Source organism: Schistocerca nitens, chromosome 9, assembly GCF_023898315.1.
Source record: "Schistocerca nitens isolate TAMUIC-IGC-003100 chromosome 9, iqSchNite1.1, whole genome shotgun sequence".
NCBI lineage: Eukaryota > Metazoa > Arthropoda > Insecta > Orthoptera > Acrididae > Schistocerca > Schistocerca nitens.
The window spans coordinates 472,109,718-472,126,100 of record NC_064622.1 but is presented as its reverse complement, the minus strand read 5'-3'; the positions used below and the strand labels follow the sequence as shown (position 1 = coordinate 472,126,100).

Here is a 16,383-nt window from a genome sequence, read left to right as displayed (position 1 = left end):
GTTACTAAATAATATGCATTATGTGGAACAAATTTCACATCTGATAATTACTGAAGTGAAAACCATGACATTTGGGCTGACAGGTACATTGTAAATAAGTGATGTTCAAATTCTAACTTTTGTATAGAACTTTAGAATAAAGTTCTAACTTTTAGAACATTTAAAACTGTATCTCATTCAGGACAAAGAGTGTGATCAGGAGTAGTTTCAGATGGAGGGATGGTGAAAAACTGCTCTGAATCCAGTATCAAGAGAGATACCAGATACAACCTGTTGTATCTGTAATTGGAGAAACAACAAATAACGATTGGCGTGAGTTCCAAAATTCTGTTTATTGCCAACAGTTCCACAAGAACAACACAACTTGGTGCTTGATCACGAGCAGCATCTGGACTGCAGAGAGTCCAAGTCCGGTATAGTAAACGGTCATAGTGTAGAGTCGTTCCGGGGTGCGATGTCGAAGTAGCACGTAGGTAGCCCAACACGAGGCTGACAGGCGTGGCAGTGTTGGCGGCTATATAGCTATAGAGTGGCGGAGGAATATGCCCGCCATACTCGAGTCCGCTTGTCGAAACTTGTTACGATTGGCAGCGCGGCCTCACGTAACTATCTCTCGGGAGGACGCCGGCCGAGGTTGCCCTGACAGTGCGGAGGCAGTGTGTGAGGCCCGCGCCTGAGCTGTACAGCTGTGCAGAGCTGCGCAAAAGCGGGGTGTGCCGGCCGTTGGCTGTATCACGTAAAGACCGTGGCCACGCAGCTGCAGGCGCCACGGTATGGGCATTGACTATACCACACAACCAGTGATCCAATTGTAATAATGAACCACAACATTTCCAACATTTGAAATTCAGTTGGCGTAATATATATTGGAAGGAAACAATGGAAACAGTTAATAGAAAAGAGGAGAGGAGGGGGGGGATAGAAAAGAGGAGAGAGGGGGGGGGGGACTTAAAACAGGATGAAATTATAAACAGAGGCCAGACACTGAGTGGAAGATGTGTATAGAATGTAAGTGGAACACACAGTGGAGTAGAAACAGGTGAGAGGTGGCAGAGTGAAACAGTTTTATATTAGCACCAGTTTAAAAGGAACTTTAAGCCATAAGTTTTATGTCTAAAATTTTAAGAGTCCTGATTCTCAAGACCCAATGAATTAAATAAATACTGGAGTATATGCCATATTTTCTGATATCTGTGATTCCTTCACCTGAGGATTGGTTGATTGTGTGTGTGTGTGTGTGTGTGTGTGTGTGTGTGTGTGTGTGTGTGTGTGTGTGTGAGAAGAGAGAAAGAGAGAGAGGGGGGGGGGGTGAGGTGGCAGGGGAGGGGGAATCCGAACGTTTTTGCGATAGTGCGTGCGTCACTGCATTTGTTCTCATTTCTTTGTTCAAAATTGTTTTGCCTTTTTATTGTATTACATTTAATTAAATAAGAAGTATGTATGAGCCTTGTAAATTTGCCTTATGCTTTATTTACTTTATTGTATAGGTATCAGCTTACCAAATGGTGTGCTGGGTCCCCATCACCCAGTGCAACACGCAGCTGCAGCCACGCAGCATGCTACACACCATCACGCCGGTGTCACGCTGGCGACCAAGTCGGTGCCTGCAGGCATCACCCACGTGGTGGCCCCTCTGGGCAGCCACCCTGCGCACACGGGGCTGACGCCACTCGTCACGCCTGTCACTGTAGTGTCTCAGGGATCGCAGCAAGTAGCTCACATACTTGCAACTCCACAGCCGATTGGTGCGGCTGGGAAGGTATGTGAAATGTACATTTCACAAAACGTTTCGTTGTTGCCCATTAATCTTTTCCCATCGTGTGGATGATCTGATTTGACTTTGGTGTACACGGTGTGATAATAAATCTCTGGACACTCTTCTGAACACCCTCTATCAGAACTTGATCTGCAGATTTGGGGTACATAAATGTGAGTAGAGTGTGTGTGTTGTGGACATATTTCTGTCAGAATGGGTCAGTGAGGATAAAGGATTTGCGTTTAAACAGGTCACATCTGTATCAGTCTAAAACAAATTACAGTGGTACATTCAAAGCATTCTTTAATTTGTGGGACAGTGAAAATTTTTTTGGAGTGATGTCGTGGTACATGGTGGGCCACTCTGGTGATCATATTTGGAGTTCAGCAAAAAAGTGTTGAGCATGCAACATAATTTGCTGAAGATGATGATGTGATGGTGGTTGGCTTTTTATGGTTGAGCTTTGAGCACAAAGCTTTTTAACCAATACCAAAAGGAATGCAGTTGCAATAGGACGTGTGTGGTAGTGTGGAAGGAAAATGTTCAGGGGATATGAGGTTCAGTGTCTCGTAATTTTTGAGGTGATTAGAAATGAAGCACTTTCTCTTGTAGGGCAAAGATGCTGAAAATTGGACTATTACTTTTTTAATGAATGCACGCACAATTAGTATATTTTCCACACGTCGACAATAGTTTCATTTTTATGTATCTGACTGAATGCTCTTTCCCACCAAGGATATTTGATTTTTTTGTGCTCAAAGGGAAAGTGGGGGAGATTTCCTTCACACCCCGATCTGACATCCGTGTTGTATATCTTTGGAATGATGAAGAGAGTAGATTGTGTGCCAGATAAATTGTTCCAAAAGTTCGACAGCATCTCTTCATAAAGAATGAAGACAAATTTTACCTTCTTTGTGTCATAACATAATGGAAACCCTTCCTTCAACATTAAAAACTGTAATAGCTGCAAAAGGATGTCCTAGTCTAGTTAACATGGTGGTGTTTTTGAAATGAACAGCAATATGCGCTCAGAGGCTTTTTCCCACATAGCATTGTTTGCACACAAAAATGACTGAATTTCTCTTATTTTTTCCAATTATTGTGTTTTGGAAATTATATTTTAAATTACAATCTAATTGAGTTACTTACAGAGAGTCTGCAGGATCTATTTGAAACTGAATTGGGGAAAAAAGTCACCCTCCTTGCAGACAAAAGTATTACGTTTTACAGACATAGAAATCAAGCTGTTTGACACTTAATTCTTTGTACCTCAGATGTACTATACCCCTAAAATGTATCAATACACAACAAAGACGTTTTTCTTTGGAATTTATTAAAATTCTTTGTCCACATTTATGTTCATTAGTTGCTTTGCAACACGTTTCCCTTTCCTGTTTTCACAATTGAGTTATTGCTCTTCCTGTTATTGTAGATTCTATTAGTTTCTTAACGTCATTTTGCCTTTTCATTTGTAGGTTATGACGACTGCTCCCTTGTTGAAGTCAGTGGGTCCTATGCCTCTCGTTAATGCGCAGTACCTGTCGGCTGCTGCACTAGTGAAGCCAGTGGTCGTGGTGAGCTCACCGTCCCAGGCGAGTGCTCTGCCGCCCCCTCATACAACTTCGTGAGCTCCACTGGCCGCGATGCAACACACTGGTGGCTACTTCACATTACATCCAATCTAAGGAGGAAGTCTACCAGAGGCATGGGGATTGCAGTGCAGATATACTATACAAAACTTTGGTTCCCTGCAAAGACTCGTATTTTGTGTGTTGGAAGAGGGTGGTGGACTTTATGCAGGGAGCTTTGTGCTGTAGTGGAATTTTCCCAAGTCTTGTTGCATGTGGCCATAAGAAGCAGATGTTGATTTGAGTGGGGTAACATTGGAGGTTACAGAGAAGTGAGACTGAGTGTGCCCATGTTAATGATGTGACTCTTCACAGAAATGATGGTTACTGCTTTGAGAAACTATAAGGAGGTGGGCCATTCTGGCTACAGGTGCTGGACATAATGAATATATGTGTGTGTGGGTGTGTGTGTGTGTGTGTGTGCGCGGGGTGGGGTGGGGTGGGGGGAGCATGGGCACGCATATGCGTCCAAATATAGTGTGTGTGTGCTGGAACAGGGCTTCTACAATCTTCAGTATGCAATCATATCATGAGAAAAGTCATTAGCACCGAGGAAGAAAATTAAACAGTGCTGAATGTTTGCAAGGAGTTAAGTATACACAATGAACAGTGGCACAACTTTTGCACAGTTTTTATGTTCATTCTATTAAGACAATTTTGGCTCAGAAAGAGCTGAAAGAACTGGAGCACGGTTGACTGAGGACTGTCAGATTGCTTGTGAGCGTTATAATTGGTTATGCAAGGTGTCGGGGCATTAAAGATTGTTGTAGTAAGCATTCGTGTTCGTGATTGTTGATCACTTAGAACCACTGTGTCTCTTGACATAATAAGCTGACTTCTGTACACTTGTGTAGGGTAACATTTTCATTGTCATTTGTTTTGAAATACTTGTTCTGTAGTTAACATCAAAGTATTCCCCTTTGTTGGAGAGATTTGTATTTGCTACCATTTTGATTGGATGATTTTCTTTTATGCAGCAGTTGTCATGTTAGGAGTAATGTCTGTGTTTTATTTGAGAAAAAATATTTGTAGGTCTTGCATTTGAGAATATAGAAATACTTTCATTTAGGACGTTGTTATATGTCATAATTATGTAGGACTTCACAGAACGTTTGTCCCAAGTTGAAGTTAGCAAGACTTGGTATGTTCCTGATTTATTTTAAGCTGCCAGACAATTCAGTTTCAATGTCTGTAGAGGATCTATTTAAAAGAAAAATGTTCTGGGATATTAAATTAGTCACGCAACAACTCAGGATCAACTGTTGCCTTTTATTTTTCATTGGATTACTGTCAGTTCATAACAACAGAAAATCATGACCACAGCTGCTACTAGTTATTGATTATTCATGCAAGCAAGAGAAAAACTAAAATGTGTTTCTCTGTTTTTTATGTATGGGTGATTGTAGTTTACAAATTTGTCATGTGTCATTTCCATGTGGCACATGGCATTTGAAACATTGTCAGCTGCTTCATAGAGTGAGATTGGAGCCCAGATCTATGAACAGTTATGTGTAGCTACGCATGTGTCTACACTGAAAGCTAAATTTGGTTGAATCTTATACTCTGAATGTATCTTATCCGTAAAACAGTCACAGAACATATGGAGGAAAAGAACTTCTAGAAATGATAAGTGACAACCACACTACTCCCTCACCTTTATCAGATTTGCAATCATGTGAGGAAGTTAACAAGTATGTGCCCATTCAAATGCTAATAAGATAGCAGATATGTGTATATATTTAGCATGAATATTGTAAACCGATTATCACACTGGTAAGTACAAAGTTTTTTCGGCGTGACATTAATTTAATTTGAATGTGTGTTTATCATAGGACAGTCTCATTAAAAAAAGTATTAGTAGCCATTTGACAAGTATATGATTTATTTTGTAAAAAAGTACTTGCCGTATTAGAAAATTTAAGCTATCTTTCCATGTCACTATGAATCTATTTCATCAGATTGAGCTGTAAAATCATTGCAGTTATGTATCATTTTTATTAATTAATGTTTACTGCCAAAAAATTAATTATGAAGATTTGCTATTAAACATGTGGTTTAAAATTTTGTCATGTATTTATTAAATTTCCTTTTGTACTGCAGAAGACAGAATTTGAGCAGGTATTGTTTGCAATGTCACATTTGTGTGGTGCTTGTGTTGTTGTTATTTATTGTTTCATTTGGGTGTGTTGGACTTAACACTGAAACTTAAATATGTGGAAAGTGACTATGAAATATAAAATTCCCGAATTACGCCCTGAGCATTTTTGAGAATAAATGTGTTACTGATGTAATAAAGCAATATTAATGTACTGAAAAATGTTTGTTGTTGAGGTACAAAACTAGTGACCTTCGTAAGAGTTCTAAGTGAAGATCAACATATTCTTGATGTTGCAATCATCTGTCTAGTGTCTTATTGATTGATGATCCAAAAATTGATGTTTAGTATGTATCTAATATTTTTAAATAGTTTTGTAGGCTGCATGCTATTTCTAAGATGAGAAGCACGTGTTCCATGAGTGCGATATGCTCTTTAAATACATTCCGGTGGCTGAAATTTATTGTTTGTATAGTATATATTGTTACAGTTAGCAGCATATTGTTTACATGGAAGAGAGAGAAGTACCCATTTGTCTGGTCCAAATTAGCTTGTTGGCTGTCTCATCTTAACTGTTGTGTGGTAATTTAGGAAGCATCAAAATTAGATCACTGGAAAACAAATGTACATTCCATGAAATGTTTAAATTTTTTATTGTAACTGTTTGGATAGACTTTGAGGGAAAGAGTTTGGTGCTTCTCTACCCTACTAAGCATCCACTGCTTCAACCTCATAATATTATCTGCAGTCTTTGTTCGTTTTAGTTGATGTGTTGATTTCTGTGGTTCGCAAATGTCTCCAAAACATAAAATATCAGATACTTGTTTTAAAGTAAGATATACTGCCACTTTTTATCACTGCCATTATTTTCTGGCTGTACGGTTCCAGGAAACTCCAATGAATGATGTTTAATTTTGTGAAACATTAGTAAAGAGTTAATTGGTGTTATGCTGAGAGGAGTAAAGCAAATAAAACTGTAGCCTCATTTGGAAAAATGGAAAGATGGTACAGTGTTTACACTGGCTACTTATGATTGAATTGTTGATTTTTGGCAGTGGGTAGAAGTTATAGTGCCTGAAGAAAAATTGCACAATTACTGAACAGGGTGAATGTTTAATGTTTTGACTTTTATGTACAGAGTAAGCATATTCTGTTAGATTTCACTATTCGGCTTGTTAACATAAATGAGCAGATGAAGTTTCAGTATTTGTGAACTGATAGTATGACAGATTAACATTATAGTATGTAAGCAGGAACATGATCACAGATTATAAACTATTTCCTTCTTCCATGGTTATTAAACTTGACTGGTGGTGCTTTGTGTTAATTACAATACTGCATGTGACTGAAATGAGTAATAAATATTGTGTGAGAGGCAGTATCTCATAGAACATATTTAAAGTATGTAGAAAGGCATATTGCCTATGTATGTTTTCTGTAAATAGAGAGAATATCAGTTTTTGTTGATCAGCTGTTATGTGTATTTACGTGTAAATAGAAGAACTGAAGAAAGATGGTGTTGTTTTAATGCTGCAATAAAGTGAATAACAAAAAAAAAAACAAAAAAAAAATTATTTTTGCCCTTTAATGCATTTGTTATCAGTATTACATAAATCATTCCAATTACCTAACCAGTATTTCCAGTCATGTTTCCAAGATCGTTTATTACAAAAATTATAAAATTATATTTGTGAAAATAAGACATCATATTACCAATACCCCATGTACCTGTTCTGTCTTATTTGCATGGAAAATGTAGTCACTTTGATAGACTTGCAGCACAGGATGCAAATGAAACTCTCAGTGGGGCTAAATGAAACAACAAAAGCAATCTTGTTGGTATAACTGTGATTTTTTCAACATCTTTGTTTGTGTAGATGTTAAAACTCTTCATGTAGCAACAAAAATAATCAGTTTCTGATAGATAAAGAGTCTACTCATCAAGTGATGGCATGAGAAAAATATATAACAAAATTAAGCTTTTAGAGCCAGTGGCTCCTTCTTGTGCAGAAGGGTTGAAGGGGAAGGAAGAAGGATGAGGGAAAGGACTAACAAGGTTTAGGAAAAGGGGAAAACTGTTCACTCAGAACTCTGGGTCAGGGCAGACTTATGGAACGTGATGAGGAGGGAAGACTGTTGGGAATTGCACCAGACAGGATTTGAAAACCTTAGGGCTCAAAGGAGTATGGTAGGGTAAGAAGCAACACAGAGATTGAAACTTCGTGACAGATTAAAACTGTGTGTCAGACTGACTCAAACTCGGGACCTTTGCTTTCCAGCGGCCAAGTGCACTACCATCTGAGCTACCGAAGCATGACTCACGACCCGTCCTCACAGCTTTACTTCTGCCAATACCTCTTCTACCTTTCAAACTTCACAGAAGCTCTCCTGCGAAATTTGCAGAACTAGCACTCCTGGAAGAAGATATTGTGGAGACATGGCTTTGCCACAGCCTGGTGGATGTTTCCAGAATGAAATTTTCGCTCTGCGGTGGAGTATGCACTGATATGAAACTTCTTGGCAGATTAAAACTGTGTGCCGGACCGAGACTCGAACTTGGGACCTTTGCAAAGGTTTGAGTCTTGGTCCGGCACACAGTTTTAATCTGCCAAGATTTTTCATATCAGCGCACACTCTGCTGCAGAGTGAAAATCTCATTCTGAAGACAGAGATTAATTACAAAGTATTGTGCAAGATTAAATAAGAGCAGAAAGCTAAATGCGTTATATGTGCTAGAGGTTGAGATTGGGGAAAAAAAGACAAGTTAGAAAAAAAATAGGAAGTCAAAAAGGAGTGAAGAAAGGAAGTTACTGAGAAGAAATTCTGAGACCAAAGGAACTAACGTAAATTATGACTACGGGGGTGCGAGAACCGAGGACATGTTGTAATCCGAGTTCCCACCTGTGGAGCCCCAAGAAACTGCTGTCAGGGGAAAGGGTCTATTTACATTTTTAAGTTTTTTTTCATAGGTAAATAGTGGAAATGTGTAACTATACAGGGTGTTTCGCAATTTGTATCACAGGCTTATAGGTGTTGTAGAGGGGAGTTAGCAGATGAAGTTTTGGTAAGAGGAACTGGTACATTCATAACTCGGAAGGGTGACTGGTGTTTCATGGATGCACATCAAGGTTTGTGGACCATGTGTACAAAAGCATGCATTGCAGATACAGCTTGTGCAATTTGCAGCTGGTTCGCCGTGTGGAGCAGCTCCTGTAGAGCTGACACAGGTCAGGACTCATTGTCTTTGCTGTGTGTGTATCGTAAAATGGGAAATTTGAAAGTGATCTTATCTTCAAACTTATTTTACATCCAAATGATACATTTTCACACGTGGATTCCTTATCAAAACTTTATCCACTAAGTTTTCTATACAGCCACTATACTAAGTTCCCTCTTCATTCTCTAGAAGTGTGTAGCAAGAATTGTGAAACACCCAGTGGTTGTATTCTAGTAAGAGGTATTTTTTATGTGTTGAAAAACATTGAGAGACAGTGTAATAGGGAATTCAATACAGTAGGGCTAATTTATGTGACTGTGTGGTCATGAATTTATGGCACAGATTCTAGGTAAATTCTGTTGTGCAAGTCAATCTGTAGACTATACATAATTTGAGCAGTTTTTGTCTGAAACAAATAAGATGCAAGATGGCAATCCAATTCACTACCTCTGGGTTATACAGATCTCCAAACTATTGCGCTTGTTTTAAAGTAGTCACATTAAAAAATTTAAAATATTAATAGCACATACTCATTTCCCATCTCATCGGCACTAGTTCTAGTTTCCGTGAAGATGAATGAAGCTTAAACCTGTGACACCACAAAATAAAAATTGAAGAATTTCTTCCCTAAAAATATTTAATGTGTGATAAACTGTTAATTTTCTGCATGCTATAGCTGCAAAAATGATGTTTTTCAGGACCTGTACAAAATATGTGGCACTCTCAAATGGAATTTCTACGTACTGGCAATGTAAAGACATTCAAAATCTGCAGAGTTCTTATAGGTGAGCCTTATGCCATCCACAATCGTGTGACAGAGGCAATGTAAACTGCCTACAAAAATTCTGTTCTGCACATATGAATGCTGGCTCCATAGACAGTCCTATTCTATGCATTAATGGAATGACTAGTGCATAGATGGAGACTTACTTGTGTAAACATATTCTATAGATTGACACTTACCGACTATGCCACAGGAATAAAATAAAACTTAGAGCATCAAAGCATAAACGTGGAGATTTACTAGGTATATTTCTGTATCCACTCCTATTCTTCATGTACGTAAATTAACTTAGAAAATGTTTGCTGTAAACCTGATCTAGGCCAGTTCAGCTATTGTCTGAGTTGTGTCCAATATAGTTGTGTTTCATCTGGTCTTTGATTAGTATGCTTGTGTCATCAGCAAACATTACGGTTTTTGGGCGCTTCATAATTGTTAATCTGACAAGGCTCATAACTTTTCAAGTGTATGTAACAATGAAAACAATCAATATTTGACAAAATAATTTAATTGGATGGATACAAAATCTACTAACCAAGCGGCAGCAGGAAACATACACACATGCACAAATGAAAGTTAATAATCAGGCAAGCTTTCGGAGCCAGTGGTTCCTTCTCCAGGCAGAAGGGTTGAGGAGGAAGAATGGTGAATGAAAAGGACTGGAGAGGTCTAGGAAAGGGGTAGATTTTGGGAAAGTCACCCAAAACTGAGATCTTGTCCGATGCAGTCCCCAATAATCAGCCTCTCCTGGGTAACTTTCCCAACCTCTCAGTGCTTTTATTTCGCCCCTCTTCCTCCCCTTTCAACCCTTCTGCCTGAAGAAGGAGCCACTGACTCTGAAAGCTTGCCAATTATTTCTTTTGTGTGTGTGTGTTCTGCCACCACTTGTTGAGTAGATTTCAAACAAATATATGATGAGAGTGGATTGACTGCCAGTGAGTCATTATCCTAGGCTCATGCCCACCATCTAACATCAGTCATGAACTTAGCTCAGTGGAAACACAAGCAACAGAGCAACTACTTCAGACCCACATTTGTAAAATCAAAGGCACATCTTAATTATTTAGATTCTGGAGAACCAGGACAGGGAAGAACTGGAACTTCTCAAACCACAGAAAACAAAATTTGGTGGCAGCCTCAACATACAGATGTTGAACAAGAAAGGAAAACTCAAGATACTGCAGATACTTGTGGCAGTTTTGGAATTCTCATACAGCACAGAAACATGTTTTCATGATTCCAATCACTTTGATTCAAGTGGATATCATCCACAAAGCAAAATTTGCTATTAAAGTCATAAATTGTAATTTATGTATGTTGGGTGGTGCATTCCTGATACGTTACAAGCGTCCAATGCTCAGTGATAGATTTAACATTACCTTCAAAATGCCTCTCTCTTCTCGCTGTTAACTGCATAGACAAGGCCTTTATGCTGGCAAATGCACATCCATAGTGAACACTAGACCTAACAAACCTAGGAAGTTCTGTCCACAACTTGAACAAAAACTCTTGAAGTTCCTCTAGCACCACATTAAGACCCAACTTAATGATTTCAGTGCAGACAACAGGAATAGAAACACATCACCAGGAATTTACGAGCACACAACAAGGCAAATACTGATGGACAATGTCTAGCAAATACATGTAGACTGGTGAGCTTCGTCTGATGTCCACACAGCTTAAGAACCCTGAACAGATGATGACCACATGGAAAACACTAATAAACTGCATAGTTGGAGCACCCATGTAGCAGTTACTAGAAAATTCTCTCCGGAAATCACAAATGCACTTTTATACAAGGACCACAAAGAGCCTGATTATCATCTCTCGCAAATGAAAATCTGCTTCAGATATAACTGGAAAAAAAAAAATCTGACACTTAAAATAAGTTGCACTGATCCTGAGTACTTGAAAATAATATACATTGATACTGAGTACTTGCAAGAATGAGCATAGAAATTTATAGTCATCGCAGACAAACATACAAACACGGGATGCATTTCTTAGTCTATTCCAAGAATCAACTACGAAATCTCATATGAGGAACTGGTCAGTACTTTGCTTTCTCCGCCTTTCCATTTGCAAGTTGGTTCTTGCACTGTTGGTATTAGGAACTGGATTATGTATGAATTTCGTGAAAAAGAACTCTTCTGCTTCCTGCAACCAAGTAACTCATTTTCCCAACATGAAATTACCTGGTCCTTTTCCAAATCCCCTTCACTGAACATCCAAACCTCAGTCCATATACAACCAACCAATAAACATCAATACCTACACTCTGACAGAAGCCACACTTTCCACATCAAATGCTCCCTTCTCTACAGCCTAACAACCGCAGCGAACATATGTGCTCCACCACCGAATCACTGAACGCCTACACCGACAATCTCTCCAAGGCTTTCTTCAGCCACAACTACTTGCAGGTTTTATTCGTAAACAAATCTGAGAAGTATCCTCCTCTCATCCTCTGACTAATACAGTTCCAGCCTTCAAAAAAATCAGAATCACCCTCATTGTCACCTAGCACCACACAAACCTGAAATGACTGAAAACTTTACCCCATCAAGGATATGATTTTCATAAGACAAGCACTGAAACTAGGTCCTCTCTCTTTGGTAGTCTCCACACACTGACCACTGTCACTTTTCTAGCCTCTCTAACATTCGACTCAAACTAGATGACATTTCCAAATTATTACCCCTATCCAAGGTTTATGTTCATGCAATAATCCCCACTGTTAACCCTGCTCAAGCGCCCAATCATTACCACCTGCTCCAGCCCCACTACTCGCAAAACATACTATATCAAAGGCAGAGCAACAATAAAAACTGCGAATTATGTGTATTGACTAACTTGTGTCCACTGAACAGTGTTTTACAAAGGTATGATTGCCACTAAACTGTCTGAGCATGTTAATGGGCGTAGAATAACTGCTTATCTTGCTGACACCCAGTACCCAGTTGCTGAACCTACTCAAGGGACATGAATGCTTGCTACACCATCTGATACTACTTTTCCTGACCTCCAGAGACAGCCACTTGCCCTTGAAAACATCCTTGCATCCCTACACACTCCTGGACTTAATATTTGTTATCATATTCCTTCCTCTTTCTTTTATTATACTTTTCATTAAATGTATATTATGATTATATTTTTCTGTACTTTATTGTAGCATTCATTTTTCTTGCCCATAATCTATCTTTATTTCTGAACTGTTCTTATCATCTCTGGTTAAAAGCTGGCACAATGCTTACCAATATACCATCTTTGACATGCTCTTTCTGATGCAACCCCCTCCATCCATGTCTTATCTTGCCTTCACTACAAACTGGCACCCCCCATCTTAGTCTGTGACTGACTTGTTCTTCCTTTTCAATGTTTCCCAAACTATCCCTCTCTCCTCCCCAAGGAAGAAACTTAGTTCTGAGAGATAGGAAGTGTATAAATTTTACTTCTACACTGGTGTCCAAAATTAAATCAACAAACTGCTATTTCCCCATCCTGCGTCTCATCCACAATATAATTGAACAACCTGTTAACAGATGTCTTTACAATTGTGTTCTGCACAGAAGATGCCATTCCGATCAACAGGCAACCACACCAGCAATGATGTCAGGGCACCATCAAGTGGGGTAGTGTTTGCAGGGTAGTCCCACATCCACAATCACTGTGTACATGGTCACAGGTGGTGCAGTGTGGCACAGAGAAGATGCCTACAGACTGTTTGCTGTGGAGGGCCATAGGAAGAATAGAAGCAGGAGGGCCACAAACTGATCTGTCCTGATGGCTTAATGTGAATCATTCTGTTGTTTATCAGATGAGGCTACAGTTTATAGAGACCAAAACTGTATCCCACAGACCGGGACAGGGCTGACCACGTGTGACATCGGAAAGAGTGGAACATTATTTGGCTGTAAGGGCACGACGGTACCGCCTTGGTAGTGCACTGCAGCTGGCATCTGACCTTGCAGCATCCCCTGGATGTGTTGTATCGAGGCAGATGGCATACAGAAGGATTCAGCAGAGTGGCCTTTATTGTTGGAGATCTGTTGTCTGTTTACCTCTGGCGTGTCTTCAGAGAAGCGAACGTCTAGAGCGAAGCTCTCGATGTGTCGCCTGGACTGTCAAGTGGTGGGCCAATGTTCTTTTCACAGACGAGTCTCGATTTGGTTTGGAGAGTGATTCTCAACGGATTCGAATCAGGAGGACACACGAAATACGATTCTGAGACCGAAACATTGTGGAAAGAGACCGATATCAAGGAGGATCCCTAATGGTGTTGGCAGGGATTATGTCGACCACTCGAACACCTCTTCATGAAATTGTACAGGTGAATCAGTGATATTTAAGTGCTATTGGGTGCTGTGAGGAGTCCTCGGGATCTCACGCACAGTTGTTGCTTGGTGCCATGAGCCCAGGTTTCATACTGACGGACAATTATTCTTGACCTCATTTAGCACGGGTGGCTGTCGATGTTTTTTCTGGAAATGGAAGGTATTGCACACATGGTGTGGCCTGCTTTCTGTACAAATTTGAACCCATAGAGCACATATGGGATGCACTAGGGAGATAGGTTGCATCACATCAGCATCCAAAAACAACTCTCAGATACTTGTGTGCAGCTCTGCAGAAAGAATGGGCATTATTGCCTCAACACGAGATCAATGACACCATTCACAGCACAGTCTGTCATTGTCAGGCCTGTATTGGTGCCAGTGGTGGTCACACCCTGTACTGAGCACATTAACCAGTTGTCAGAATGTGTGTGCAAATCCGTTAAGTTGGAAAAAAATTGAAGAATATTTTTGTTTACCATTACGCATGTTGCAGTTGATTATGTTCTGTATTCTTTGCATTGTTTCTACTTTACTATCACCTGTTTATACTGTTTCATGGCAAAATAAATCCAACGTAGAAAAATTTCCATTTGTTACTTTAATTTTGGACACCAGTGTATGTGTATCTATCAGCAGTACTACACATTCGACTCTCACACTGGTGAAAAGATCTAACTCATTATTTAGTATTTTTCTTGATTGAATTTTCTTTTGATACAGTTCACAAAATTTACCACATTTATCTCATCATCTGTTAAAACAGGGAACAGATAAGCCTGTAAACCAGACTCTGTCCTCTTATATGAATATAAAATATATTCATTTAAAATATGGCATACTGAAATTTGTATGGCCCAAGCCCCACACACTGGAGAGTCCTCTTATCAGAACAGGAACCTGTGTGTCATTGAACTGACCTGTAGCAGCAGCAGCAATAGTGACCTGTGATAATTACAATGTCCAGGTGTCGGTAACACTGATAGACAAATTTTACATAACATTGGACAGGGACCGATGACCTTGGCAGTTTGGTCCCATAGGAATTCACACACATTTGAACATTTGACAAAGGTCACAGCACAGCAAAAGTACACTGCAACACAGGAGGGCCAGTTGTGGATATTACTGAACAACCACACATGCTCACAGAGCAATCTAATGCACTACAGAGGCAAGTTTCAATGCTGTTGCAAAACAGAGGAACAAGTAACAACAACAGAGCTTCTGGAAACAGCCAACAGGAACAGATTCATTGGTATCACCAACAGAGCAACAAGATGCACAAAACTGTACATGCACCCAAACAGTGACAGTGACCGGCAATAGGCACGGCAGGCCACGGAAACCGACAGGAATGCCTTCAGCAGGGAGGGGAGCACAGTGAGGAAACCGGCACGGTGAGTAACTTGTCAAGCTTGCTTATTCTGTGACACACGATATATGTTAAAGAGCAGAGATCAGGACACTACTACCTCACTGATTCAGGATCAGACATGGGTGCACTGCCTGTCAGAGACAGTAGAATTGCAGCCACAACCTCGCAAATGTACCTCGTGGCACTGAATATGTCACCAATAGCGACGTACAGAAAGTGTGAAATGGTGGCACTGAATATGACGCCAATAGTGACGTACAGAAAGTGTGAAATGGAGGTAGATTTATGATTCTTGCAGAGTTATCGATGGAGCTTTGCGCTAGTGGAGGTAGCAGAAGCCGTACTGGGGCCAGTTTCCTGTATTGGATAGGAATAAAGGTTCATATCGATGCTGTACAAATTAGAAAAAAATGGAAAAGTAATCACTGGTATGCTAAGATGAAAAAAAAAAAAAATAAATAAATCAGACTATGAGCTATACATACAATTTGGTGATAACTGGTGAAAGCGGCAGCAACAAGATGACTTCGGGTAAATCACTCTCACAGCAGTGACAGACATTGTCTCGTAGCAGCGAAAGCAGAATTTTAGAGTTTGTTGAAGACCTGTCCTCAAGACAAGAAGACACGAAACCACATCAGGTAAAGTTTGTGAACTTCATTTGAGGAGAGGCCATGTGGGGAACATCTGCATCGACCCAGCTGCAAAGGCTGCTGACACGTGAGACATTCCTTGTGCATCAATGCCTGCAACGGAAGGCTTCCCGACACTATGTCTACGTGGAAGTCCTGCCAAAGGTTACGATAAAGATGATGACGATAACAATAGTGTCGATACCACATCTCCAGTAGCAGCAGACGTCTATGCAGCTTCAGTGTCATCTGCATAGCCTCTTATTTCCGTGTGAAGTGGAGTGTGTTGACTGTGATAATACTGAGTGCAAAACCACAAAATGTGAAGTGCAGTGAAAAGCAGGTTCTTCTATCAAACACAAAAAATGTTTCTAGCATTTTGAACCCTACTAAAATGATTTTCAATTGCATACAGGCAAAATCTGTAATAATTTAGAAGTTAATGTCCAGTTAAGTCATTTGAAGGTCCTCGTGTACTGCAGGTTGCTCTCAGATACATTATCAGAGTTGAGTTCATAAAAGAAAATCTGTTATGTATTCTACACCTGGGGCATTAGACAGG

The 16,383-nt window shown here is 39.9% G+C and overlaps 1 protein-coding gene across 1 annotated transcript in view; it reads left to right on the top strand.

Annotated features, from left to right (window-relative positions):
* Window positions 1–3,797, top strand: part of LOC126204360 (max-binding protein MNT-like) — a 139,230-nt gene extending 135,433 nt beyond the window's left edge. Inside the window, exons 8-9 of the mRNA XM_049938735.1 lie at window positions 1,488–1,759; window positions 3,232–3,797. Of these exons, the coding sequence (XP_049794692.1) occupies window positions 1,488–1,759; window positions 3,232–3,384 (425 nt within the window). The 3' untranslated portion in view covers window positions 3,385–3,797. The remainder of the gene's footprint in view (window positions 1–1,487; window positions 1,760–3,231) is intronic.
* Window positions 3,798–16,383: the final 12,586 nt, after the last annotated feature.